The 27542-nt window shown below is 42.1% G+C and overlaps 1 protein-coding gene across 9 annotated transcripts in view; it reads left to right on the top strand.

Moving 5' to 3' along the window:
* LOC147021332 (supervillin-like) overlaps nucleotides 1–27542 on the top strand; it is a 241248-nt gene that overhangs the window by 150366 nt on the left and 63340 nt on the right. For 7 of the 9 annotated variants that reach the window (XM_085891183.1, XM_085891184.1, XM_085891180.1 and 4 more), the window contains 6 exons: nucleotides 3813–4026; nucleotides 8363–8960; nucleotides 16185–16422; nucleotides 18510–18642; nucleotides 23324–23365; nucleotides 26838–26918. In XM_085891183.1, the coding sequence (XP_085747309.1) occupies nucleotides 3813–4026; nucleotides 8363–8960; nucleotides 16185–16422; nucleotides 18510–18642; nucleotides 23324–23365; nucleotides 26838–26918 (1306 nt within the window). The remainder of the gene's footprint in view (nucleotides 1–3812; nucleotides 4027–8362; nucleotides 8961–16184; nucleotides 16423–18509; nucleotides 18643–23323; nucleotides 23366–26837; nucleotides 26919–27542) is intronic. The other 2 variants (XM_085891185.1, XM_085891186.1) reach the window with 2 other exon arrangements.

Genomic DNA, 27542 nt, shown 5'->3' with positions numbered 1-27542 from the left:
ATACGAGAATTATTTAATTTTTTTGTGATTCTTCACCATTGAGAGATCAGGCCAAAAACAATATATCGCACGATATTTCAAAAATGTATTGGGCTCGATATGTTCTCTTGGATGAGGCATTGCTTGGCGGAGGTATGCGCTCTTCCAAGAGGCCTTCTAGTTTTACATGTATTGTGAATTAAGAACATACACATTGCTTTTTTGTCAAGGGGAACCCAAACACTCAGAACACCTTGACTCTAATCTATCCCTAGATACCCTACAAAATAAATATGATGTCTTTTTCCGATTTCCGAATTATCAAGTTGTTAAATTTGGGATTAAAAGTCGAAATCTTATTCTTCAGATTTGCCATGTCACACACAGAAGTATACCACCAGATCTGTACTGTATACTGGTTACATCGCGGCATGATTTAACTAAAACGGAGAATCATTTTCGATTTTTCCACAAGTATGCCAAGTCAATGCGTCCTTGGTGCTTGTATAGTAATGCAAACCAAGATGTTTTCGTGCTGCACCAAATGAAACACCCTCAGCTTGTCAGAAATTGGACGAGGTTTTTACGAAATACCAGTGTGTGGATCGGGCCAAGAAAATGTTTGCTTTTGTACTCAGAACATCTTATAGAGCACTGCAACGAAACAACAGAGATGGTTAGATCTTGTGGTTATCTGCATTGATTGAGAGAGGATGCCATACCCACAATTAAGAAACAGCCGTCACTCAAAACTGTAACATCATCTCTACCCAGCTACCACTACATGTACATGGCCAATTTGAGCGGTGAATCGAACACCTGTTGCCATTGCCCGGCAGTTACCAAAGGAGCACCTGAAAATAATTATCGATTATAAACACAAATTTGTACAAATCAAATGAACCACCATCGATGTACTGTATAGTGGAGAGAGCATTTATGTATTATCTACTCCTCCATGAGGATTTGGCCAAGGACGCTAAAACTTTCAGTGAACCCCCACCCCCATAATACCCACCACAATCCCCCATCCAATCATCACCCCCACATTACCCACATCCCCTCCACAATCCCCCCATCCACTGGGTTGGGACATCAGCCCCTCACAGACATGATGGTGGGCCACAACATGGAATACAAATGGCATCCGGGAAAAGTATTAAACTGGACGATCCTGTAATATACAAGACACCTAGTCGGCGTATGATGGTAGGACAAAGCATTTGTTGCCCATTTTATCCGCGGTGTCTGATTGTGCCAATTTTATTCACAATGTTGGGAAATTATGGGTATATCTCCTTGAATAATATTTAAACCGATTTATCAATTAATACAAAATTTCTCTCATAAACCATTAATTGAATGGAAAGCCAAACCCTACCAAGCGGAAATGAACATGTGACTGTTGTTTTCATCTTCACGAACACTTCCGCCTTCTTCCTCTGAATCGCTCGCACAAGGCTCGAAATGATACGGCTCCACAATTCCCCCAAAAGAGTTTCCATTACTAATTTTGTCTCCAATAGTTTCTTCAAAATCCCCATGATCACTTTCAACATTCTGAGAACCATCAATGTTGCTCATGACGGTGGAAACAGAATCTGAATCTGAGCTCGATTCAGATACTGATTCCAGATGCACTATTTCTCTATGTAAAGCCGCCGCTCTGATCAATATGGCTTCAGGGTGTGATGTCACGATCACAAATAGCCCAAGAGTGTCGATTTTCGATTTTGACACATTGAAATTGGCAAAAAAAATTAAAATTACACCATGATGAATGATTCTCGATGGTTTTCAGAAAAAAATAATTTTTTTGTTTGGGTTCCCCTTTCAGAATATGCACATTATTTTGGTTTTTAAAAATGTATACATTTCTGGGTTTTAAAGAATATACACATTGCTGGATTTCAAAGATATCCGTGCATTCATTGCATTCGTGATATTTGAAGTGCAAGGCAAAGCAGGTGGGCAACTGCAAATCGATGAACTGAATTTCAACCTGGGGTGCGAGCAGCCAGTTTCATAAAACAAATGGTCCGCCGAGAACTCCACAGAGCAGGATACCATAGCCACGGTTGTAGTGCACAAACTGCTCATGACACCAGGCAATGCACATTTGCGAGCTCAGTGGTACAAAGAGCACAGGCAATGGATGACTGAGCAGTGGAGAAATGAGATATGGTCAGACAAATCATCCTTCACTATGTTCTCGACAAACGGATAAGTGCATGTGTGGTGCCAACCTAAAGAACTCTTCAACTCTGAGTGCTTGGTTGCAACAGTGAAGGGTTCTGGTGGTTCTGTGATATTATTGGTCACATTTTCCTGGCATAGTTTTGGTGCAGTCATTCCTTTGGAAGGCAAGGTCAATGCCAATCGCTACTTTATGGTACTGAGTGATCATCTTCACCCCATGTTGCAGCATTTCTTTCCTGCCAGGAGGGGTGTCTTCCAGGATGACAATGCCCCCCATCCACAAAGCACGTGCTGTCATTCAATGATTTGATGAGCATAACATTGATGTTTTCATATGTTAGATCCTTCTCAGTCACCAGATCTGAACCCATTTGAGCATTTATGGGATATTCTGGAATGACGCCTGCGACAGCATTTCCATCTCCATCAAACAGGTGAGAGTTGCTTGAGTTTCTCATGGAAGAATGGTGCCGCATCTCTCCTGCAGAATTCCAGACGCTGATGTACTCTATGCCATGGCACACAAAAGCCATACTGATTCCACGTTGTGGCCTAATGCCCTATTAAGTAACTTTACATTGGTGTTTCCATTTTTTGGTCCACAACCTGTAGATACACATTGTTGTGTTTTAAGAATATATTCTGTTGGACCCTGCTATTTGTGGGGGATACGTTCCTGAAAAATGCCACGAATGTTGGGGCAATGTTTTTATTTTATTTATCTTCTTTTTTGTTGTTGTTGTTGTTGTTTATAAATGTACATGGTCTCAGCTCGTAAGAGTGATTACACGGAACAAATAGGAAACAACATAAATTAAACAGCAGGGTGGAGGGAGAAAGTAGACAGAGACAGATAAACAAGGGATGCAGGTCATGATGAGGGGTAAGGGAGAACACAAAGGGTGGACAATAATGGATACGCAAGCAAAATTGTGTTTGACCAGCTTGTGATTTTGGCAAGGTCTGAGAAGAGGGGAGAGGCTGCTGCCTGTCTGTCAGAAGGATGAGAGATGTCCTGCCAGAGAGTGGTCATCAGCAAAGGGATAGAGTATTTTCTAGAGCATCAGTGAGATGATTGATGAAGATTAGGAATAATATAGGGCCGAGAACACTGCCTTGGACTACTCCAGCCTTGACGGTTTAAATTAATATTTATTTTAAATATTTAAAGTTTATTTGAGTGCGCACTGACGCATGCGCATGCATCAGTGCGGTGAGATGTTTTTGTATACAACGTTGAATCTCGTGGAGGAGCTAGAACATATTTTCAAAAATAAATTGTCCAACTACTCCTGAGGAGCACACTGTCGAGCATGTCACCATTTGCAACTCATTGCGAGGGATGCCACCAGTGGCCTCACAGAAAGGTGCTTGTATATGTCATAAATGTGATTTCACTCGAGCTGTGTAATCATTTGACTGCTGTACTGGATTCTTCACTTGGCTAATTGGCAACAATCATGTAAAATAAATCTCAAAATGTCAAAGTTAAAAAGATACTTTGATTCCTCTTGGTTTTTCATTGAGCATGCACGTTGTGCAGCGTGTGAGTGAGACCAGCTTTCTTTGTACAACTTTTCAGCCGATCGATAGCTTCATGTCCACATTTCAATGCATGTTTTGTGTTTTCTTAGGTTTATCGACTGCAAAGCAGGACTGAATGTGGTGGCAAGTGGGGACAGAAAACAGAGAGTGAGGAATCCACTGTGGAGATCTTCCTCATCTGCCAATGTCATCGAGCTTGGTCCTGGGTTAACTGTGTGTAGCCATCGCAGTGCAACGCGGCATTCCAGGGATCGTACGCGCTTCTACACACAACCAGCTTTCAATCTGATGGAGCAGCAGCAGGTCGGCTTTAATTGTTAAAAACAAAATTATTTTATAATCACGAGCTTATTTGTATATATTTATTGATTTTGATTTTCAAACTTTACTGACATGCACTTTGAAGTTTGTAAATATTTCAATCCTGTATTAAGAAGTGCATGTATACTCCTTCGATTGATTTGCATGCAGCATCTGGCTGCTGGTTGCTGCATTTCTGGGAGCACATTTGTGCTACCAATGTGTGTCTACTCTATAGGTTAGTACTGGAATTTGTAATTTTTTCACGGTGCCATTGACTATCGCCTACTCTTTGCGAAAGACACCATGGGGCCTTCAACATCCACCAGCAAGGGCTATCAGACAGACCATCCGGCTTAACTTCTTATCTGTTGGATGGCACACACCCTGCCTGTGAAACACCAGGATAACAGTTTACACAAGGAAATGCGACTCATCATGCTTGCACTCCATTAACATCACATGAATGCATTTGGTTTATCTACTTAATGTCATGGTGGGATGGGTAAGGATATATATATGACCGTTTTTACAGGGGTTAGGCTTTTTCTTGAGGCAATGTTTTATGGCCGGATGCCCTTCCTGATGCCAACCCTGGTCACCTCTTACGACACACAGGGATATGGTATACCTATTCTAACCGGGGCATACACCGGGACCAGTACACTGGTACTCATTTCGCCGACCTCAGATGGATGACAGGCTGAGTCAACACCCTGGTGTTAATTCAGCAGCCAACGGGGCTTGAACTCAGGACCCTGGGATCCTAAGCCGCCACCCTAACCACTAAGCCAACACCAGGCTTTATATATACAGTGGGGAGAACAAGTGTTTGATACATTGCCGATTTTGCATGTTTTCCCACTTACAAAGCACGTAGAGGTCTGTAATTTTTATCATAGGTACACTTCAACTGTGAAAGACAGAATCTAAAACAAAAATCCTGAAAGTCACATTGTATGATTTTTAAATAATTAATTTGCATTTTATTGCATGAAATAAGTATTTGATTACCTACCAACCAGTAAGAATTCCGGCTCTCACAGACCTGTTAGTTTTGTCTTTAAGAAGCCCTCCCATTCTCCACTCATTACCTGTATTAACTGCACCTGTTTGAACTCGTTATCTGCATAAAAGACAGCTGTCCACACTCAATCAATTAGACTCCAACCTCTCCACAATCGGCAAGACCAGAGAGCTATCTCAGGACATCAGGGACAAAATTGTAGACTTGCACAAGGCTGGGATGGGCTACAGGACAATAGGCAAGCAGCTTGGTGAGAAGGCAACAACTGTTGGCGCAATTATTAGAAAATGGAAGAAGTTCAAGATAACAGTCAATCTCCCTCGGTCTGGGGCTCCATGCAAGATCTCACCTCGTGGAGCCTCAATGATCATGAGAGGTGAGGGATCAGCCCAGAACTACACGGCAGGACCTGGTCAATGACCTGAAGAGAGCTGGGACCACAGTATCAAAGAAAACCGTAAGTAACACACTACGCCGTCATGGATTAAAATCCTGCAGCACAAGCAAGGTCCCTCTGCTCAAGCCAGCGCATGTCCAGGCCCATCTGAAGTTTGCCAATGACATTCTGGATGATCCAGAGGAGGAATGGGAGAAGGTCATGTGGTCTGATGAGACCAAAATAGAGCTTTTTGGTTTATACTCCACTCGCCGTGTTTGAAGGAAGAAGAAGGATGAGTACAACCCCAAGAACACCATCCCAACTGTGAAGCATGGAGGTGGAAACATCATTCTTTGGGGATGCTTTTCTGCAAAGGGGACAGGACGACTGCACCGTATTGAGGGGAGGATGGATGGGGCCATGCATCGCGAGATCTTGGCCAACAATCTCCTTCCCTCAACAAGAGCGTTGAAGATGGGGCGTGGCTGGGTCTTCCAGCATGACAACGACCCGAAACACACAGCCAGGGCAACTCAGGAGTGGCTCCGTAAGAAGCATCTCAAGGTCCTGGAGTGGCCGAGCCAGTCTCCAGACCTGAACCCAAGAGAAAATCTTTGGAGGGAGCTGAAAGTCTGTGTTGCCCAGCGACAGCCCTGAAACCTGAAGGATCTGGAGAAGATCTGCATGGAGGAGTGGGCCAAAATCCCTGCTGCAGTCTGTGCAAACCTGGTTAGGAACTATAGGAAACGTCTGATCTCTGTAATTGCAAACAAAGGTTTCTGTACCAAATATTAAGTTCTGTTTTTCTGATGTATCAAATACTTATTTGATGCAAGAAAAATGCAAATGATTTATTTAAAAATCATACAATTTGATTTTCAGAATTTTTGTTTTAAATTCCGTCTTTCACAGTTGAAGTGTACCTATGATAAAAAATTACAGACCTCTATGTGCTTTGTAAGTGGGAAAACCTGCAAAATCGGCAGTGTATCAAATACTTGTTCTCCCCACTGTGTGTGTATATATATATATATATATATATATATATATATATATATATATATATATATATATATATATATATATATATATGTATATATATATATGTATATATATATATGTATATATATATATGTATATATATATATGTATATATATATATGTATATATATATATATGTATATATATATATGTATATATATATATGTATATATATATATGTATATATATATATGTATATATATATATGTATATATATATATGTATATATATATATGTATATATATATATATATATATATATATATATATATATATATATATATATATATATATATGTCTGTTTTCATATTTTGGGGTGGGGGAGGGGTGAGGATGATTGATCGGTGTCGGTGTTTGAAAAGGTCAGCATTTTCATTTGCAGATGGTCTATGGAAATGCTGAAGTACTGAGGTTGGGAGTTTGTTGTGTGCTGCCAGTGAATGTTTGCATTGGAGAAAAAGCAGGAATCTGAGGGAACGATATAGTATTGGCAAAAATACAAATATAACTAAAACTATTTCCATGGTGAGGAACAGGTGGAGTTGGTACATTCAGATTAAAGATGTTTGGTGGAATCAAATGATAAAGGAGCCTGGATCAAAAATGGGATACATCATGACAGTTGCTACCTTTAAGAATTGGGAGGAAGGGCAAAATTGATGTCCAGTACTCAGGAAGGCAATTTCCACAAATTAGAGAGCGGATGACAAAAGAAGACTTAGGTAGTTGAACAAGCACCAGATTGTTTGATGAATGTACATTTATGCAATGCTGTGGAGCTGGCCTTGAGCCGTCGAGCTGTTGATGGTGAACTCTGTTGGTACAAGACAAGATAAAGTTTGTTGAAAGCAGGTTACTAACCTCTCTGCAATGTGCACCGATCAGGCTCTACGAGCCTCTGCCATTGCTGGAAGATGCCAATAATAGGCAAGGCCTTGGGTTCAAATATGCACCGGCAACCTTTTTTTTTTTGCTACAGCAGCATGGACAGAGCCAACATATCACACCCTGTTATTCTCGAGTCTTGCAGATCGTTTATCTTTCTTCTAACACATTCTCATTCATTCATTTCATTTTCTTCTCTTTTCAAATGAAAATATCAGGTTCATTTGGCTTGCCTTGACCATTCTGCAGTCTGCCCTTGCAAAATGTGGAGTAGCCATTTGATGATTACAATGCATGTTGTTCGTGTTTCTCGCACACACACAATGCTGTGGTCCCGGTCTTGTTCCTTTTATAGACCAATTAATTTGATTAAATAGATGAATCTCTGCACATTCCGTGATGTTGTATTGCCAACATATCGCTGCTTTGATGACGTCACGAGCCCAATGTAATTACCAAAAACTGCCTTTGAGACCATTTATGATTGGAGTATTGCAAAAGGTATTTTTTTAATTCCCCATCCATGAAGGCCTGTGGTAAACGCTTTCTCTCGCATCATGTGAAATGTCATTAATTACAAAAATTCAAAGCATTGGCAGTTTTTGTTTGCTTGCTGTTTGTATTATGGTCTCATTACTGCCCTGTGGCTGAGCGTATCTTGCATAAAACAGGCCATTTTGAATGAGACACTGAAAGACTGTGCGAGTGTGTTTATCACACATGGCTTTAATTTTGTGTTTTATCACAGTTTGCAGAGAACATCACCACATTGTTCTGTCCTGGATTATCTCTCTGCCTGCATGCCTCTCTCTCTTCCTGGTGTAACAAATCCCTCTGTACACTACTACTACTACTACTACTACTACTACTACTACTACTCTACCCCCTCTCAACCTCCTTCTCCACATCCACCCCCCACCCCCCACCTACACTCCTTCACTCATCTAACTAACTCTGGCTCTTCATTTTCATCAGCCATGCTTACTTTATTCTTCTTTCACACTCTAGGTTGGCTGCACCACAGATTCCAACAGAGTAGACGATCTGAGAACCACCCCTGGTCCTTTGACCCATACTTCCTCCACGCCTGGGTCCCAGTTCGGATTTCACGTTGGCCACATGGACAACCAAACTGGGTTGGACACACCCAGCTTCGTGGAATGCCATGGGTATAGGGAAGGCGTTGACACAGACTTGGAGAAAGCATATGGTGATCCAGAAACCTCACAGACAGTGATGGAGACCTGCGAGCTAAAAGCATCCAAGGTCACGTTGGAAGAACCTTTGGAGTATGACCCAACTTCGGCAAGCACGGTTGAGGAACCTGTACTGAGGACAAATGTTGAGATCACGTTTGAAAAGGAGGCTGCATCACCACCTGCACGGCCAGTAATGGCCAACATGTGTGAAGGTGATATTGTTGAAGGAATTGCGAAGTCAGAGCAAGCGAGAGAAAATTGCCTTCAGCTGAATTCAAAGACGGCCAAGAGTCAAACTAAAATGGAGGAAGAGAGATTGCCAGGTGAATGTGAACCGATGCCTGACGACTACGGGAGCAATGCGGTAGTGGACAGAAATGTCAAGTTTGTGTCATCACCAGAGCAAGGTAAGAGCACACGAGGTTGGCTCATTCATATTTCCTTCATTCCTTATAAAATCATTTCACATCGAGGAGGAGTACAGGTACTTCTTTTGTGCTACCACGGTAAAGAACATGAGCAGGATAACTTGTGCTCCTTGTTTGGCATCGTTGTCAAAGCTGCTCCCATTGTCCTAAGCTCTGTGCTCCGATTATGATGTCGATACAGGAGATCTCTCTCGTGTGGTTTGTGCAGCACTCAAACGCGTTTATCCTGGGCTCGATCTGTTCGCTCATTCACTCGTAATCTGTAGAAGTTTAAAGAAAATGTATTCTCATTTACTTGATGACTGCTACGATATAGTGCAAGAGAATTTTTATATCGGAGCATTTCTGAAATGCTTGGGATTTAGTGCTGCCTTCTCCTGCGATGGTCTCATCCGAGCACGACGTGGCTGGCAGCCTGCTTTGTGTCGGTCTGGTTAAAACGGCACGTCCGTTGATTTGCTTTGTGCACTCGCGTCCAGTACCTCACATGGGTGGATGTTCATGCATTCTTTTCTGGCGTGTGTTCGATTTGCACGAGCTTCGGTCACCCAACAAAAGTCCTGAAAGAGCTACATCTTGGACCGCATTTGATGGAACTTTATTTTCTTTGAAAAGTTAATTATTTTCAAGTTGAATTTTGTTGCCTAACAACAGATAAACATTGAATGACTTGCAGAACTGATAACAGTGTGTGCATCTTTGAGCCTAGTTTTTACACGTAAAGATAGAGGTGTTGTTTTTCTCAGGTGTGATTGATTGTTTAATCTGGTTTTATCGATATGCATACATACAGACATACATATGTGCATGTATGTGCACACGCACGCACATCGACACCAAAAGCTTAATCTTGTCTCTCACCTGTAATTAGAAGGAACAACGAATCAGCTCTCACCTAATCAATTATCCCCAGCTGTGACTCGAACTTTATCATTAGTTACCCCTCTAAAGTTACAATCATACCCAATCAGGGCACGTGTCTGGGAGACTCGGTGTGCGTTTGACTACGCCATCGCCGACCACTTGCAAACTCGATGAAACTGGTCCAGCCACTAATGGGGATGCGAAGCATTGGGATTCTCATGCACCTACTCCTTGTAACTGGCTGCAGCTGTGAAGAAACCCAGATAGGATTTGAAACAGCGAAGTGCTTACCTCGTGTAGCTTTTATTGGTTGCTTTATGTGGGTTTTTTTTTTGGCTGGAAGGGCAAAGTCGTGTGTGTGTGTGTGTGTATGTGTGTGTGTGTGTGTGTGTGTGTGTGTGTGTGTGTGTGTGTGTGTGTGTGTGTGTGTGTGTGTGTGTGTGTGTGTGTGTGTGTGTGTGTGTGTGTGTGTGTGTGTGAACCCTTTTCTTTGATTTGTATGCAATTCCACACCCCTTGACCAATCTCCACCAAATTTTGCATATGTGCTGGGGGTATCCAGGGTCAGGTCCATGGGCAGAAACCACTAAAGGGAAAGAGGGAAGTTGGAGAAGAGCTTTTATTTTTTTCTTTTGAGGATGCTTCCACTGATGAAGTTGCCGGAGGCGTTATGTTTTCGGGTTGTCCATACGTACGTACATCCATCCGTCCGTGCTAATTTTCTCTGGTTTTTTTCTGCAAACGCTTATCCAATTGACACAAAGTTTTCACCATAGGTGTGACCACTCATATAGAATGTTTTAATGATAATTATGATGTCATAGGTCATGTGGTGTGGTAGCCATGTTGGAAACAAGGACAAATGTGTCCAAGAGCCGCATCATAAAGGTTTTGTCTTCACCAGAAGAAGAACACAAAGAAGGAGAACAATACGGAGCTCTCTTAGAGCCAGCGTTCGCAACGAGACGCGGCTAAAAAGGAAAAACTTTGGACCTCTGTATCTCTGAAACCGCTCCACGGAAAATATTGAAACTTGGCACATGTGAAGAACTCCCCATGAGAAACGAGTGTGATTTTGATGGTGTCGTAGGTGGCTTTGTTATGATGTCATAATTGCAGACGTCAAACGCTTTATCCGATCAGTATGAAATTTTTTGAGGATCATCAAGGGCTAAATTGTATGGAGGGGAAAAAAAATTGACGTTGTTGGCCATGTGATTTGGAAGCCATATTTTGTTTCACATAAAATCCTTCAAAAATCTCCTTCCTCAAAACAGCTGAACACATCGAGGCAAAACTTTACAGTATGATTGCCTATCCATGAGGGACAAAAAGTTCTCCACCTATGACATCATCAGTTACATGTTTTGGCAGCTATGATTGTTTTTGTTTTTTTACGAAGAATAAACATTTTAAAATCATCTTCTCCAGAACGGCTTGACAGATTGAGGAGAAACTTTACCCACATGTTCCAAAGCCTTGGGGATACTAGGGTGTTCATGAATAATTATGTCACATGGTCTGGCAGCCATATTGGATTTAATTAAAATCTTTTAAAAAATTATTTCTCTTGAACCGCTTCTTGAATCGACGTGAAACGTGACTTCTGATCTAGTATTAATGTGGAATATATGTTTTTCAATTTTATCTGAATCGGACGCATGGTCTGGCAGCCAGAATTATTTAATATTTTGAATCTGGGTTCAGGGATTTAAATCAAACTTGGTTGGTAATAAGTATTGTAACAATGTCATATGGGCGGAGGCGTACTTGGTGACGTCAAAGAGTTCTCTTCTAGTTCTGTATAATGAATCAAGGCTCAGAGAAGAGCTGGGATGCAACAGAACAAAAGGAACAGTTGAGAAAGGGGGAAAACACCAACATAAGAGTTGAAGGCCAATATAGAGGCAGACTTGGACAAACAATGGGTTTGGGGAGGAATTGGGGGGGTAGGGGAGAAGAGGATGCATGGGGTGGACAAGATGGCTACAAAAGGAAACTTTCAGGAGGGAAAACTGGAAATTTGGAAGGAGTTGGGATTGGAGTTAAGTGGAGTGTGGGTGGTTTCTTTTTTTGAGAGTTGGAGGGGGGTTAATGAGGTGAGAGAAGATCATGGTTTTGGATTGGGGATGAGCTGAGATGTTGGTGAACAGCTGTCTTGAAGGTCTGGAGGGAAGAATGAGATTGGAGAGAATGTGGAAGTTTGTGCCACAGGTGGGAAATGAGGAATGAATGAGTGGAAGTGCGCAGTGTTCATTCAGCTGCATGACAGGGACTTGAACTCAAGAACTTAAGATCCTAAGCCAACACCAAGTGAGGTGAGCAGCGATCCTGGATTTAGGTAGTTTTACCAGAAGGGGATGGTTGGTGAACTGTATGATCCCTGCAGAAACTGGGGGGGGGGGGATTACAAAGAACGGAAAGGGAAGTGGGTGCAAGACCACAAAGGAGGTGGTAGAAGACAGATCACCGTAGTGTCTGCAATGGTCAAAGTGATAGGCCCGTAGACTCAGCTCTATCATGAGAGATTCCAATAGTCTTGAAGACCTTGGTTTTCACGGCATCAAGTTGAGCAAGACGTGAGGCAGGGGAGCCAGCTCAGAGGGGAGAGCAGTGCTCCATCAAGCTGCGGATGAAGGCCTTGTAGGTGGACGTAAATTTTTGGGGGTTCTGACAGAAATTGTCGGGCCAATTATTAGGGGTAGTGGAAATGAAAACGACTGTTACTTTGCAGTCCTACACCCGAGAAACACAAACTACCCCTCAAAATGTCGGTCTTGAAACTCTCTTTCATATGATATGCAAATTACGTTCATTGGTTCAAGAATCAGGTCACTAGAGGTCTAAAGGTCACGAAAATTTGGGTCAAGTGAAAAATCTGACCTATCTCTGAAACATGCCCCGCAGAACATGCCACATCCATATTTTACCCTCTCTGAGGGTCTACCCCATCACCATAGGTGCCAAGGAACACAATCATATGAATAAAGTGGAATTTGTTGCAATAAAATGAAAACAGCACAGAATGGAAAGCAGTTGACTTTCAATCTGATCACTTTTTGGCCACCGCTTAAACGATTTCCTGTTGGGAAACTTAAATGATTATTATGTCATGCCCGTTCACCCTGGATAAACCTTAGATAGATCAGAATGTACAACAGGATCCGAAAAAGGTCGTAAGCGGGTACATGATGCATCACTAATTCGAGACGACATCGTCGGCAAGAGGCTGAAGGTACTATTTTTTTTGTTTCAGCTTCATACGAGGAACACATGAAGTTCATGGCTGCCCTGTATAAATTTGACCCGACTGAATTCACTGCGGGTCCATGCATACCAGACGATGAAGATGATCGGCCTAATGACATGAAAGATGAATGGGCTGGTATTTCTGAGTCAAGATCTAGACAAATGCATTGTCTCTTCCAAATCATGTATCACGATTTACATCGTGGGAGAAAGCGAACTCCCCTGCACATTATGAACATGCAGGCCATATATGATTTGTGCAAAAGTTCCACTCTCATTACGAGTTTTAACCGCTTTGGCTTATGTTGAAGTTATGATGAGCTCCTGCGCCACCAGAATGATATGGCATCCTTTACCGTTGAGAGCAGCTCAGATACAGTCCCATTTCCGAGTCACTTTGACAAAGCAATATTCACTATTGGTGCCTTTGACAATTTCGACCATAATGAAGCAAACCTGTTTGGAATTGGTGGAAGCCACGACACAGTCGCTGTCTTGTTTCAAGATGAGGGAGGATCTCGTACCAGCAAACCAAAATGGTCTGAAACAGATTTTCAGCATGGGTTACGGACATTCACTGCTGAACTAAAGTGCCAGACATTGAGAGAATTCTACAAGCCTGCCAAGAAGCTAGATCTCCCTAAAGATTACATGGTTTCCCCTTCTCATCCAGTCAACCAGGATCTCCTGAATAATGTTGGCACAAAGGAAATAGCATGGCTGTTAAGACGAATGGACCTATGCGAAACTCACCATCAACGCCTGAACACACAACCTCAGAACCAAACAATGCCGATATGAAGTGCTGCAAACTCTGCCCTGAGTGTTGAGGACATACCCCTCAAGCGTGTGGGATTTCTACCTGTCTTTCTGTACCCAGTGACCAACTATGTTTCTGTGTACACAGCTATGAAGAATTTTCAAAGTGTTCTTGCATTCCTTGACCAGCCAAAGCTTCCTGTGACCTGTGATGAAGGAGTGTACAGTATAGTGCGCGAGATACAGCTGGTCCGTCCAAATGAGTTTGGGAATATCGTGCTGTGCCTTGGCTAAAGTTGCTTTGGGTTGCATTGGCAAGTACATAAAGAGTAGTGGAGCAGAAAACATACTGATAGAGAGTTGCATTTTTGGAGTAAATGTTGTAAAATCGGTCATAGGCAGAAAAAAAACAAACTATGTGAGGTCCCTGAAAGGACTGCAGCTGCTGAAAGAGGCATTTGCAAGGTTACAGTGGAAAGCCTTCGTCAACGAAGATGACTGAGCTACAAATTACAACGATCTGCTCGATACCCTTCTGTATTTGAAAGAAGAAGTAGCAGCGAAATCTCCCGAGAGTGTGCCCCTCCTTCACACATGCCAGGACCACATCGGCTCTGAACTCGTAGACGAATATGAACGATTCATTTCAGTGTTTTGAGGAAAGTGAGACATTCAGGTATTGGAACACCTTTCTACACCTGGTGTCTCATCTTGAGAACCTAATTCGGAGTGATCGCGAGGGAAACTGGAACCTTCAAGTACAAGCCATTCAAGATCTGCTACCCTTGTTTGCTGCTTTTGATTCCACGAACGACTTGAGATGGTGCTTGCTCTACCTAGAGGACATGAGGAGGCTGCCTGAGATAGCACCAGAAGTGCATTCAGAGTTTATGGAGGCCAGATTTGACATAAAACGAACAAAGGGACGTTTCAAAGCGGTTTGAGCAGACCTTGCGTTGGAACAGACTATCAACAGAGCCCAGAAAAGTGCATCAGGAATAATTGGTAGTTTGTGATCAGAAATCATCAGGAAAAGTGATCAGATTGAAAGTCGACCTCTTTCCATTCTGTGCTGTTTTCATTTTATTATAACAAATTCCACTTTATTCATATGATTGTGTTCCTTGGCACCTATGGTTATGGGATGGACCCTCAGAGAGGGTAAAATGTGGATGTGGCATGTTCTGTGGGGCATGTGTCAGAGATAGGTCAGATTTTTCACTTGACTCAAATGTTCGTGACCTTTTTACCTCTCGTGACCTGATTCTTGAACCAATGAACCTAATTTGCATATCATATGAAAGAGGGTTTCAAGACCGACATTTTGAGGGGTAGTTTATGTTTCTAGGATGTAAGACTGCAAAGTAACAGTCGTTTTCATTTCCACTACCCCTAATAATTGGCCCGACAATTTCCGTCGGAACCCCCAAAAGAGGAACCATTTTCGCACTTATTGCCGGGTTATGGAAATGGTAACTAACTTTTAGCAGCGTCTCGCGTAGCGAACGCTGCTCTAAGAACGCTCGGCGTTGTTCTTTTTCTTGTGAAGACAAAACCTTTATATTAGGACTCGGCTCTTTTATATACACGATCCGGATCTCCTTAAATACTAAACACTTGTACACATCCTCGCATTGAGGGTGCCTTTTGAGAGCGTCTATCATGAACTTTTAAATATATTCGGACATTTGCTTTAAAGTTTCGAAAAGTTCACGTTACTATTTAAATTAAAGATTATTCCATTTAATGTATTGTAAATTCGTAAATTCATTATTTATTTCGTAAATGCACTATATTTAGTAACTACGTATATACACGATGATGGGTCTCGCTATTGGCTTAATCAAGGCACGTGACGAAATATCCGAAGTTGTTTTTTTTTGGGGGGGGGGTTTGCCGACAAAACCTTTAGGACGTTGCTCTTGGACACATTTGTCCTTGTTTCTGTTAAGGGAAGTGGTCAACTTCAAAATTCCAGTAGGTAACTTAGGGTACATTTTTTTTGTACACGAGGACCCCCCCCCCCCCGAGCCGATGTATTATAAGGGACCCGTGACCTTTCGGACTTATCCGAGAGTCACGACCTAAATTCCGGGTGTTCGGTGGGAGACGGCTCTACTGCTCCACCTAGTGGTCGTTTATCGCCGCCGAACCCTGGCCCACAACAATATGTCGTCAAATACACATTATATTTTTTATCAACATATTTTGTTTTTGTTTTGCCGACCCCAAATTATTAATTTTTCTCGATTTCTTGTTCAATGTCATTAAGATTAAGAATGCTTATTTTATGCTGCTTTAATTATGTGTATCTATCTGTGCTCTCAATAGCCCTTTTTGAAGAAAATTTGAGCAAGGCACCAACATCGCCAAAGACACCTCCCTCGTCACCATGGCAGCGCACTCCCGGGCGGTGCGACAGCGGTAACGCCCTTCATGGGCTCGGCCAATCGTTGCAGGGCTCCTTGCCCGGCCCGCCTGAAGAATCAGAAGGCGATGCGGAGGTAGGAAGCGGGCAGGACGAGGAACGCCAGACCATCTCCATCGGCCCCATGTCTGTCAAAGACAGGTGAGGGAACGTCGAAACCCCTGCCATTCTTTGGTCACATTGTCGATGAAACGGTTGCTGTCCAGCTTTACCTCATGATTCGTGTTGATGGTGTTATTTATTGATCGCTTGTGATCGAGTGACCTTTCTCTCCTCTATCTCCCAGTTTGCAAGTTAATACGCCGTGCAATCGCTGTGATGAGAATGCCTCAATAAATAATGTGTAAGGGCATCTTGATGTCGTCCTTTCTATCACCATTCGTCACGTCTGTGAATTTGTGCAATATTTACTGCAACAGGTCTGTGTTTCGTTTGTCGGCGAAGGGTCACGATCGATGTCGGTGACATGGAAATGCTTTGTGTGGAACCGTTGGTAAATAGCTCGATACATTTACGTGACAAAACATCAGAGATCAAGGAATGTCCATTCTCTTCGCAGAGCACCACGATTCTCGTGCCAAGTGGCCGTTGCTGCTTCGAACCAACCCTGGAAGTGTCATCGCTCTGCAGCAGAGTGTTGGAGATTAGGACAGAAACTTGGACCTTGGCCAGAGTGCTGGCAAAGGAGGGCCTTCTCTTTTTTGAAAGGGATCTTTTAAGGTGAAGCCCCCTCGCTTTGATGTGCCTTCCAAGGACGGCGTGTTCAATGGTTCCGACGTTCCCGACTGCAAATAAACCAGCGTGGAGGTGCATAGTCTGCTCGGGAATCGAACCCATTTGAAACGGTTTGAAGGCACGTGCCAACCCAGTACAAACTAGACTCTGTCGGTGTACACTTTTAGCGTCCGGTTTCATGTCCACAGTACGTGACGTTCCCAGTGTTCATGAACATGGCACATCAAAGCATCACCAGTTTTAACGTGTATTCTTGATTCAGGACGTGTATTTGGAGAGGGAACAAGGGAGGATGAATCGTATATGGTAACAACTGTACCCGAACGGGTGTTGAGAAAAGTTGTGTTCTTCTAACTACAAAATGTGGACAAAGCAACGTGTGACTGTTTGTTTGTTTTTAAAGAGCATTTGAGATCATATATATATATATATATATATATATATATATATATATATATATATATATATATATATATATATATATATATATATATATATATATATATATATATGGATAAAAGGACGAGGGAGGATAGACTTGGTGGTTGTGTGTGGGGCGGGGGGTGGGTTGAAGAATGACACGTGCAGGGCGAGTGTTTGGGCTTGCTGTCCTGGCCAGACTTGCCCTGTGAAAGGCATGTTGTTTAGAGTGTCTGCACACCTGACTGGCAGTTATTGTGGTTACTGATGACTAGAGTTGTTGTTTGGTAGTGTAGTTGGCTTCCACTTTTTCTTCCACTCATATTTTAAACTCTTATCTCCCCCTCCCACCCAGACCCCCAACCCCCCTCCAACTTTCCCTACTTCCCTTCCGCCACAGCCTCCCCCTACTCTTTACAAGTTACCAGGATAACCCCCCCCCTGCCCCCTCCAGCAGCCTTCCCCAATTCTCTACAAGAAGAGGATAAGGTTATACTTTGAATTTAAAGCAAAATGGTTCACTGATCAAACCGTCGTAACGGCTGAACCTCAATAACTTGGCTGCAACGTGCTTTGACTCTCTGACCCCATCTGTTTTATGAGCCTTGAACTTCATGCGAGGAACACGGGAAAGGGATTCCTCCTGTCTATTTGTCTGTCCAACCTTCCACTGCCTTCCACCTTCAACCTTCAGGTGCCTTCCACCTGTCCAACCTTCCACCTTCAACAACAGATTCATTGAAAATGCTTTTCTTCCAAGAGGGAAATGAAACAGATATTAATTATATATATATATATATATATCCTACTGCTACTCATCCTGTCTTCACTACGATGTTTATCTTTATGAATGGAACGACCTCAAATTGTAGTCTTCTTTCCATTTCCTCCAACTTACTATACAACCTTTCTCTGCTCTACCTTCGTCCGTCCTTCACAAGAACCGATTATCATGTGGTATTCTATTTCCCTGACATAGTCTCCTTTCTCTCCCTGCCATTTGTCCTTGCATTGTTTTTCTCTCTGGCTGTTCCTTGCTTACAATTATCAAATTCTGTCATTCCTTCCCAAAGGATGAGTGTGCTGCAGCGCAGCTGCGATGAGGAGCGACGCAACCAGCTGAACCGCATGCCAGGAGAAGTACGAGTGTCACTTGCTGAGCGCTTTGGGAAGCTGCAGGAAGCAGAACAGGCTTGGAGACGAAAGGTTATCTCACCTCACCTCCCACATCCTTCATACATCCTCCTTGTTTCGTTCACGTTAACGTGATGGCATTTATTTGCCTTCAAGGAAATACAAAGAAAATTAGTACTAGACACTATTTTTGCCATCCTGCCTTCGCCAGGTGCACTCACTACCTACTCTCGGTCGTGATAATTACACAGCTAACCTCAAGGACAGAATTCGGCCAGTGCACCACTGCACAATCATCTACTCTATTCGATATACAATGTTGCAGCTTTACCTTCAATAACCCAAATGCAGATTGGAAAGCCAGCTTCATGGCCGAAAATAAACTGGTATGCTCCAAGATGCAGCATCCAGTTCTGGCAGTGCACCAAAATGGCTGTTTATAGTTGGAACCAACCCCGTCATGGAGCAAACCTTAACTGTACAGGTCATTGACGAGTACACTACCAACTGAGATATTTTCCACGCTGAAAGTAAATGCCGAACTAATCCTGTTACCGCTACCATATTGCTTCATTCATGATCCGAATGTGCCAATTGGATTCATACTTGAACTGCTCGATGGACAAACTGAAGATCTGTTATCCTGCTCATGGATTCAGAAGCACAGTTTATATCTGGCATCTGAGAATGAATTTGATATGGTAAAAGCTTCCCAGAGTCACAAACCTCGCTTTGTTATCATGTGGACGTAACAATACGTGACAACATTCTTGGCATTTTCCTCGTATGTGCTGCATGAGTGAAGAGCCCAAACTCATCCATTAGTTTTTATGTAAAGGCCAAATATTCCACTGAGGGTGAAGTATTAAGCCTTTATATAGGACTTGAATTGCTCTACTCCATGCAAGCATGTATGGCTTTGGCTTGGATTCAGATCTCAGCAGTGGCGTATCGAGAAAAAAGACGCTTAGGCCAAAAAAAAAAAATGTTGCATTGGCGTAACGGGTCACTGAAAAATAAGGTAGGTCGGTCGGGATCTTTTTTTTTTTTTTTTCCTAATAAATCCCTCCCAAAATCTCCCCCGGCTCGAGTACCACCCTTTTTGTCGGCGGGTTCTGTCCGAAACACTTCCGGGTTTTTGCGATCGCGATCGCAATGAACAAGATACTTGAAAACGATAGCAAAACAACAAAAATAGCAATAAAATAGGGTCGGCAAAATTTTTCGATAGCAAAAAAACAAAAAAAAAAACGTAGGGTCGGGCGGGTTACGCCAATGCAACATTTTTTATTTTTTTTTGGCCTTATGGCGATATCTCAAATTTCCACCTTTCTAAATGGCCATCGGCCTACTAAATGTGCAGTGGTTGTGATGAATGCGTGGTTCATGTCTTCCTCGACTTTAGTGAGGCAAACTCATCCATCACCACTTCAAAGTCAATTGTCTTGGCTGGTTCACGCTCCAGTGGAGAGGATGGTTAGATTACTGAACCTACGCTGGCTCGGTAATATAATATTATTATTATTATTATTATTAATAATAAATAATGAGAGAGAGTTCATAGAACACTTTACACAGTCTTGAGAACAAGCAGCTGATACTCTTGGCCCCCTGTCTTTTGGGTGGTTTGAGGAATAAATAGATCTGTGTTATATCAAAGCTAAATCTTGAATGTTTTTTTGAAATATCGCGTGCACAAGCCAAGTTACCACGGTGGTTGCCATGGCAACAGAATTCAGCCAATCACAGCCGTGATCTAATCAGGTTGAGATCATGTCATGAGGAATAGATATCTGCAATACGAAAGTTAAATGTTCAACGTTTTTGGGTTGTTTTTTTTTTTTTGAAATATCGCGTACCCAAAAGTACATGGATGGATGATCGGTTGGTCGGTCGGACGGAGTTCATTTTAATGTCCCCCGTCTCCAACCTTGTCGGGGGGAGGGGGGAGGGGACAAAGCATGGAGAAACAGAGGGTGCAAAACCAGAAAGGAGGGGGTAAAAGACAGAGAGCCTTCCCCCCACCCATCCCCCAACCTGTCTGTGATGTGAAAGTGATAGTCACATATTCGATTTACTCGGCTTCATTGTGGGAGATTCCAATAATCTTTAAGCCCTTGGTTTCCATGGTTAGGTGTCAAGCTGAGCAATGTGTGAGGCAGGGGCACAAGCCCAGAAAGGAGAGCCGCACTCCATCAAGCTGCATATGCAAGCCTTCTCAGTGGATAGGAGTTCAGGTGTGCCAAGAAAGGACTTTGCCCAACAGAGGATGCCCAGTCGGCGGCTGGCTTTGGAGGGCAACTTTGAAAGCTGATTTGTCCAAGAAAGATCATGGTTGATAGTGACACCCAGGAGTTTGAATGACTGAACTTCCTCAAGAGGATTGTTAAGAAAATAGATGTGGGGGTGGTCTTTTCAGAGAGAGATGGTGAGAGTGTGAGATTTGTCAGGATTGAAAAACATATTCCAAGTGTTGACCAGCTTGTGCTTCTATCAAGGTCTGAGGAGAGGGATGAGGCTGCCTGCCTATCTTAAGGATGAAGAATGTCACGTCAGAGGGTCGAGTCATCCGCAAAGAGAGAAAGAGGATTTTTCAGAGTCGGTCAGATCGTTGATGAAGATCAGGAATTGGTCTTGGTTGAGAACACTGCCTTGAGGCACCCCATCCTTACCAAGGAGAGGAGATGAGAGGAGTTGATACAGTTTTGCATATCCTTTACTGCTGTGACTTTTGTTTGATGTGAACCACCTATCTTGCTTACTTTAAACACTGAAATATTTTACCTTTCTTTCTGGAAGGACATTCAACCTTTTGAGTGAAGGAGCATAGTTTCAACCACAAAGCTCCACACCAGCCATTACTCACTGTATCCTTATGTAACAGATTATTGCCTAATAATGCAGCAGACCGGAAGGTATTCTTTATCCAAAGTACTCGTTCTTTTGAAAGCCTACACCATGGGGTCTGTCAGCCACATGGTTTGTTTCCCTGTCAATGTGTGAGGGGTTTTCATTTTCGTTGTTATTCATTTCATCGGATGGCTTACTGCACCCGACGCAACATGGAAACTATCGAGGCATCCAAATTCTGGAGCAAAATGCAATTTGTACAAATATCCGTTGACTATGTTGACACAACCAAATAGGCCAATCGACAATCGCAGGGGGTCCTTGTATAATTTATGGCCATTTGTGATCATTCTCCCTTTCCAAACTTCACCTTACTTACCATGTCTTCATTCGAGAGTGAGCCACTCTTTCATTTCATTTCATTGCAAAATGAATTGATGATTTTCTTTGGCGTTAATTCTGGAGCCTCTCTACCTGCACCACGTGACACTGTGACCTTGGATTGCTTTCACCTGTAAAACGTGACGCAAGCCCCACCGGGAGGGAGTATGCAAGCTTTTTCCGCAATTGAAGGAATTGTCCCATCCAAGTACAACTCGGTACGATGTTTATCCTTTTGAATGTAGTTTGGAACCACAGACGTTCCAGCACCTGCTGAGGTTCCTGATGCCATTATACTAAAAGTGTTTTTGGCTCCGAAATGTTTTGGAAGGGGAAGCTGTTTGACTCTACACCGCTGTACAGTACCATGAAAGAATGTGCACGAATGCAATGTTGACCACAATCGAAGAATACAAACTTTAGCAATAACATTTTGTTCTACACAAATGATGTTTGGCCTTCATTTATTCAGCATCTGCTAAAATGCTTGACAGGTGCCAACTGGCAGTAGACCAACTCATTAGGCCCGGAACCATTTTTGATGCGAGCAAAACTTGTTTGCTGCTAGTTTCAGATAGATTGGTAACAAACTCTCCGTTTAATTTTCTTTTTAATATTTTTTTTTTATCTTGTCATCTATTTTATCATCATATGAGACATCAATCCCTGTATTATTTATTTATTTTAAAATTTGCCGCTTGTCTAACTGAATGAAATGTTTGTATTGTGTGAGCTGTAAGGAGGCAGGCCACATCACGGTATAGGAACGTCATGTCTGACCAGCCGCTTCATGAAAAACACGCTCGCTCTCTATGGGCCGCCAATCCCTAAATTAAATTTGGTATACTGAACATTCTGTTACAGACCAGGGTATCTTGAAAGTGATTATATTAAACGAAGTTCCATCATAACACATTTCATCACCTCTTTGCCTTGTGGGGAATTTGGAGCATCATTCCACGATCATGAAATTATCAATGAAGGTTCATAATGTTTCCACCTCATTACAAAGTACTCGTTTCCTCTCTTTCCTTGTGCCGTGTCACATTAAACTAGAAATATGGTCTTATAACTTAAATATCTTGTCTACTTATTAATCAATTTAATTAACCTGTCTGCCCACACAGCGGGAGGTGTGTGTGTGTGTGTGTGTGTGTGTGTGTGTGTGTGTGTGTGTGTGTGTGTGTGTGTGTGTGTGTGTGTGTGTGTGTGTGTGTGTGTGTGTGTGTGTGTGTGTGTGTGTGTGTGTGTGTCAGTGTCATTAGTACAAGTAGCCTTTAGTAGCTCATCCACCGCTGTTTTGGGCGAGACGTCCGCGTTTTGTAATCGCTTCCGTGTTTCTTTGTTTTGTCTGCTCGCATTTTGAGATGCATTCTGGTTTACCATTTGAGCTTTTGTCATTAGATTTTCAACATTGCTTTCATCTTGAACTCTCTGCTATCTCCTCTGTATTTATTGCTCCTGTATTGCTACTTCTTTTCACCACCCACCTGGCCTATCTTGCCGGTTTTTCCCGGTGCAGCCTCCCAAGATAGCTGACAATGCAGAACCTGTACAGCTGTTGGTAAGTGCTGCTTGCTTGGACCTAATTTGATATTTGTCGTCCATTTTAAAGGATGCACCTCCAATGATCAAATACATTCCATCGCGACTTCAGATATTGTTGGTTGGTTTTTTAAAATGGTTTTCATTGGAGGGGTGGGGGTGGGGGGCAGTGGGGGGAGGGTCATAACATCAACATTGGTCGTCTTTGACTGATGAGGCAGCAATTGCATGACTAGAACAGCACAGAGTAGATCGTACACCTCTGCCAGGCTAAACAGTTTACCTTTTGTATCCCACTGATAGGCCGAATCTCCATCTGGACCTTAACCAAAATCTAATCGGCTCATTCTTGTCATCTACTCGACTCATCCATCCACAACTTTGTGAAATATCATGCTATATATCTCATCTCAATGGTGAAGAATCACTTCAATTTCAAAAAATTCTCGTATCCAGATGTTATCCCAAATCAATTTGTCCTCGTCACGCACCAAACTTGTCCACCAAGTTTTGGCTGAACCCGTCCATAACCTTTTGAGATATCCGAGTCACAAAGACAGACAGACAAATTAAAAAAAACCAATGTCACCCGCAGGGTGACCCGTATCTTGCCAAAAGGTGACCACGTGTGACTTCTTTAAGGTCACACTGAGGTGAACAGAGCTGCTATCCACCAAGAGTGACTCCTTGAGGAATATCTGCCTACGAGAGATTCCAATGAGAATCGTTCCACAGAGTAACCATGAAAAATATGCGTTTGCCTCATAACGTCACCAAATGACGTCATAATGTCTCAAGCTTGACATATCTAGAAAGCACTCATCGAGGTGTTCAATTTGAGGTACTACACGATATGATTCCTAAAACTTGAAAATTTGACCTTGGGGTCAAATATGTTTTACCTCAGGCGCTAACCATGAAGGTCAAGGCTAATCGCCACCAAAAACTAAGCAGCTGAGTGCCAGACCATATACTACATTCCCATAAAGTTTGGAGACGATTAGATTAAAATTACTCAAAAAATAAGGGTTTCGTCGACTCCCCTGATTTGCGACAAAGTGACCTTGACCTTTGACCTTGACCTTCAAAATTGTATGCGCTGAAAGGGACCTCTATAGGCCTCTGATGTGCGAAGTTACAAAAATTTCCAATGATAACTGTGCTCTGCAGAGTGATTTATACGTGACTAGTAGTCATGCCCGGCGTTGCTCGGGCTAGCAATAAAGCCTGGCGTTGCCCGGGCTTTCTTGCAAATTTCCTGAATAGCTGTTAGCGGTTAGCGGTTAGGGTTAGGGTTAGCTGTTGGGGTTAGGGTTAGGGTTGGCTGTTAGGGTTAGTGTTAGGGTAGCTAACCCTAACCCGAACACTAACCCAAACCCGAACCCTAACCCTAACAGCTTGGCGTAGCGGAGGTAAACAGCGCCCAGGGCAAAGTGGAAATTTGCGTCCCCCGTAGGCCTTAAACTTGAGTGGATTTCAATGGAAAATCTCATAAGGGATATCGATTTATCGATTTTTTTTCGAATATCGGAAGTGTTATGGAAAAAATTTATAGCCAATGATCTAAGTTGGACCAAAAGCCATAATCGTACCGAATTTGAATGGAATCCGTTGGAGTTTGTGAAAATGCATCAAAACGAATTTTGAGGGGCCTCTTGAGGAAGACAATAATATCATTAATATATGTGTCTAATCTTGTTTCATTTCATGCAGTCACAAAAATCTGATGGTGGAACAAAGAAAGGGGCGTGCCGAAATATTAATATAGATTACAGACAAAAATAAAAATAAAAAAAAACATATGAAGGTCAAGGCCAATCGCCACCAAAAAATAATCAGCTGAGCGCCAGACCATGAACGATATTCCCATGAAGTTTGAAGACTATCCGATCAAAATTACTCAAAAAATAAGGGTTTCGTCGACTCCCCTGATTTGCGACAAAGTGACCTTGACCTTTGACCTTGACCTTCAAACTTTTGTGCGCTGAAAGGGACCTCTATAGGCCTCTGATATGCGAAGTTACAAATATTTCCAATGATAACTATGCTCTGCAGAGTGATTTATACGTGATTACAGACAAACAAACAAAAAAAAAATACATACAAGCTGACTAACATATCTTGCAAAAACTTCGTTTTGGCGAGATAAAAAATCACTTGTAGTGACACTTGGTGAAACAGTATGAAGAAGAACAGCTCTTGGTAGAGCGCATACCTCCACTCGGCTGAACAGTTTACGTTTTGTATCCCATTGATGGGCTTGATCTGAACCAAAATCTAATCGGCTTGTTCTTATCACCTCATCAACTCGTCCACCTAGTTTTGTCATAACTCATCCACAACTTTTTCAAATATGATATATATATATATATATATATATATATATATATATATATATATATATATATATATATATATATATATATATATATATATATATATATATATATATATGAGTACCAGTATACTGGGCCGGTGTATACACCGGTTAAAATAGGTGTACCATATCCCTGTGTCGTAAGAGGCGACCAGGGTTGCGTCAGGAAGGGCATCTGGCGTAAAACATGTGCCAAATCACTATGCGGATCATACGGATGATCTGCTGTGGCGACCCCTAACGGGAGCAGCCGAAAGAAGAAGAAGATATATATATATATATATATATATATATATATATATATATATATATATATAATATTTTTGGCCATATCTCTCAATTCTACTTGTGTTGTTGGGTGGATGGTTTATTTCAGTTGAATCTTGAATGAATGGTTGAATTTGACCTCAAAAATAGTGGGTGGTTGAATTCAGTGATCTGATATGCAAATCCTGATCAAATTTTAAGTCGATTGGAGAAAAATTGTTGATTTTTAGAAAGCTCACATAAATTGTTGACCGTTGGCCGCTGTGGACCTCAAAAATGCTTGTTCATTGAATTCAGAGACCTGATATGCAAATCCTGTTCAAATTCCAAGTCAATCGGATGAAAATTGAGGATTTTAGAAATTTGATGGAGTTGTTGACCTTTTGACCTACATTGTCAAAAAAAACATTGACAGCCTCAATTTTGTCCTTCAGAATCCTCTGGTAAAGTTTGACGAAGATTGTTGAAAGTGGTCACGAGTTATCTTGCTCGCAGCCAAATGTGCAAACAAACAAAACAGACTGATATATGATGAAAATTTTCAATTTTCGTCATAAACAGATGCTATAGAGTATAGACAAACATGCTTGGCGAAATACTTTTGCCAAGTATTAAACAGATGGGGTGAAAACATAACCTCCATCAACCTTAGATGGCAAAGATAAATATTGCATTTTAAATCCAACATGGGATGGCTTTTATTTTTTCGTGTCTCTGTCAATATATAATCTACAGAATGTCAGTTTCTTGAAGCGAGCTTTGGAAGTCCAAAGTCCACTAATCTCCACATTATTTCTCTTCTCGAGGTCTTTTCCTTTTCCCCTTTTTCTTTTTCCTGGTTCTTCAGGAGCCAATCTTTTCCTCTGTCTTCACCCCTGGTGCCTCTTCCATTGACACAGACTGTAAATGCTCTTCTGTTTCTGAACAGGTGAGCACTAGCTCCTCGGTTTACAAAACCTGAACTATATCTGTAATGACACAAGGCCAAAGCTAATGTTTTCGCTCTGTAAAAACAGTGGGTTGTTCTTTGAGACTCACTTTAATTTCCAATTATTCTTATTTTTATTTTTTTATTTTTCCTGTCTGATGTGAATGTTGTGAATGTCACTGCCCGATTACAAATGCATGTAACCTTCAACCTCTGTGATTACTCTTTTAACCAATGAGCTCATCTGTGTGACTAAATGGCAACCATCATTAACGATACCTGTGTGAGGACAGGTGAGGGTGATTGCACAAAGTCGTTCTGTGTCACGGCCATTTATCCTAGACAAGAAGATGACTGTGCAAGCAACACCAACATTATGAGTGACTTGTTGGCACGTTTGGCACTACGTATATGCTGTTCACTTGCTTTACTGACCGGCTTGAGTAGTGTTCATGTTGTAGCTTGTGACTCATCTCGTTTTTCTGTGCAAACTGCATTTGATTACTGTACATAGTTGTTACCTGTGAGCCATAATATGCTGTTTTACAATGACGTTTATTCCAATAGTTTAATTTCAGAAATACTTATTTGTAAGAGTTAATGAATTGAACTTTACAAACACAA

The sequence above is a fragment of the Eptatretus burgeri genome, chromosome 8, assembly GCF_056783735.1.
Source record: "Eptatretus burgeri isolate ZD-2024b chromosome 8, Ebu_testis_v1, whole genome shotgun sequence".
Taxonomy (NCBI): domain Eukaryota; kingdom Metazoa; phylum Chordata; class Myxini; order Myxiniformes; family Myxinidae; genus Eptatretus; species Eptatretus burgeri.
This window is presented reverse-complemented; position numbering and strand designations above follow the sequence as displayed.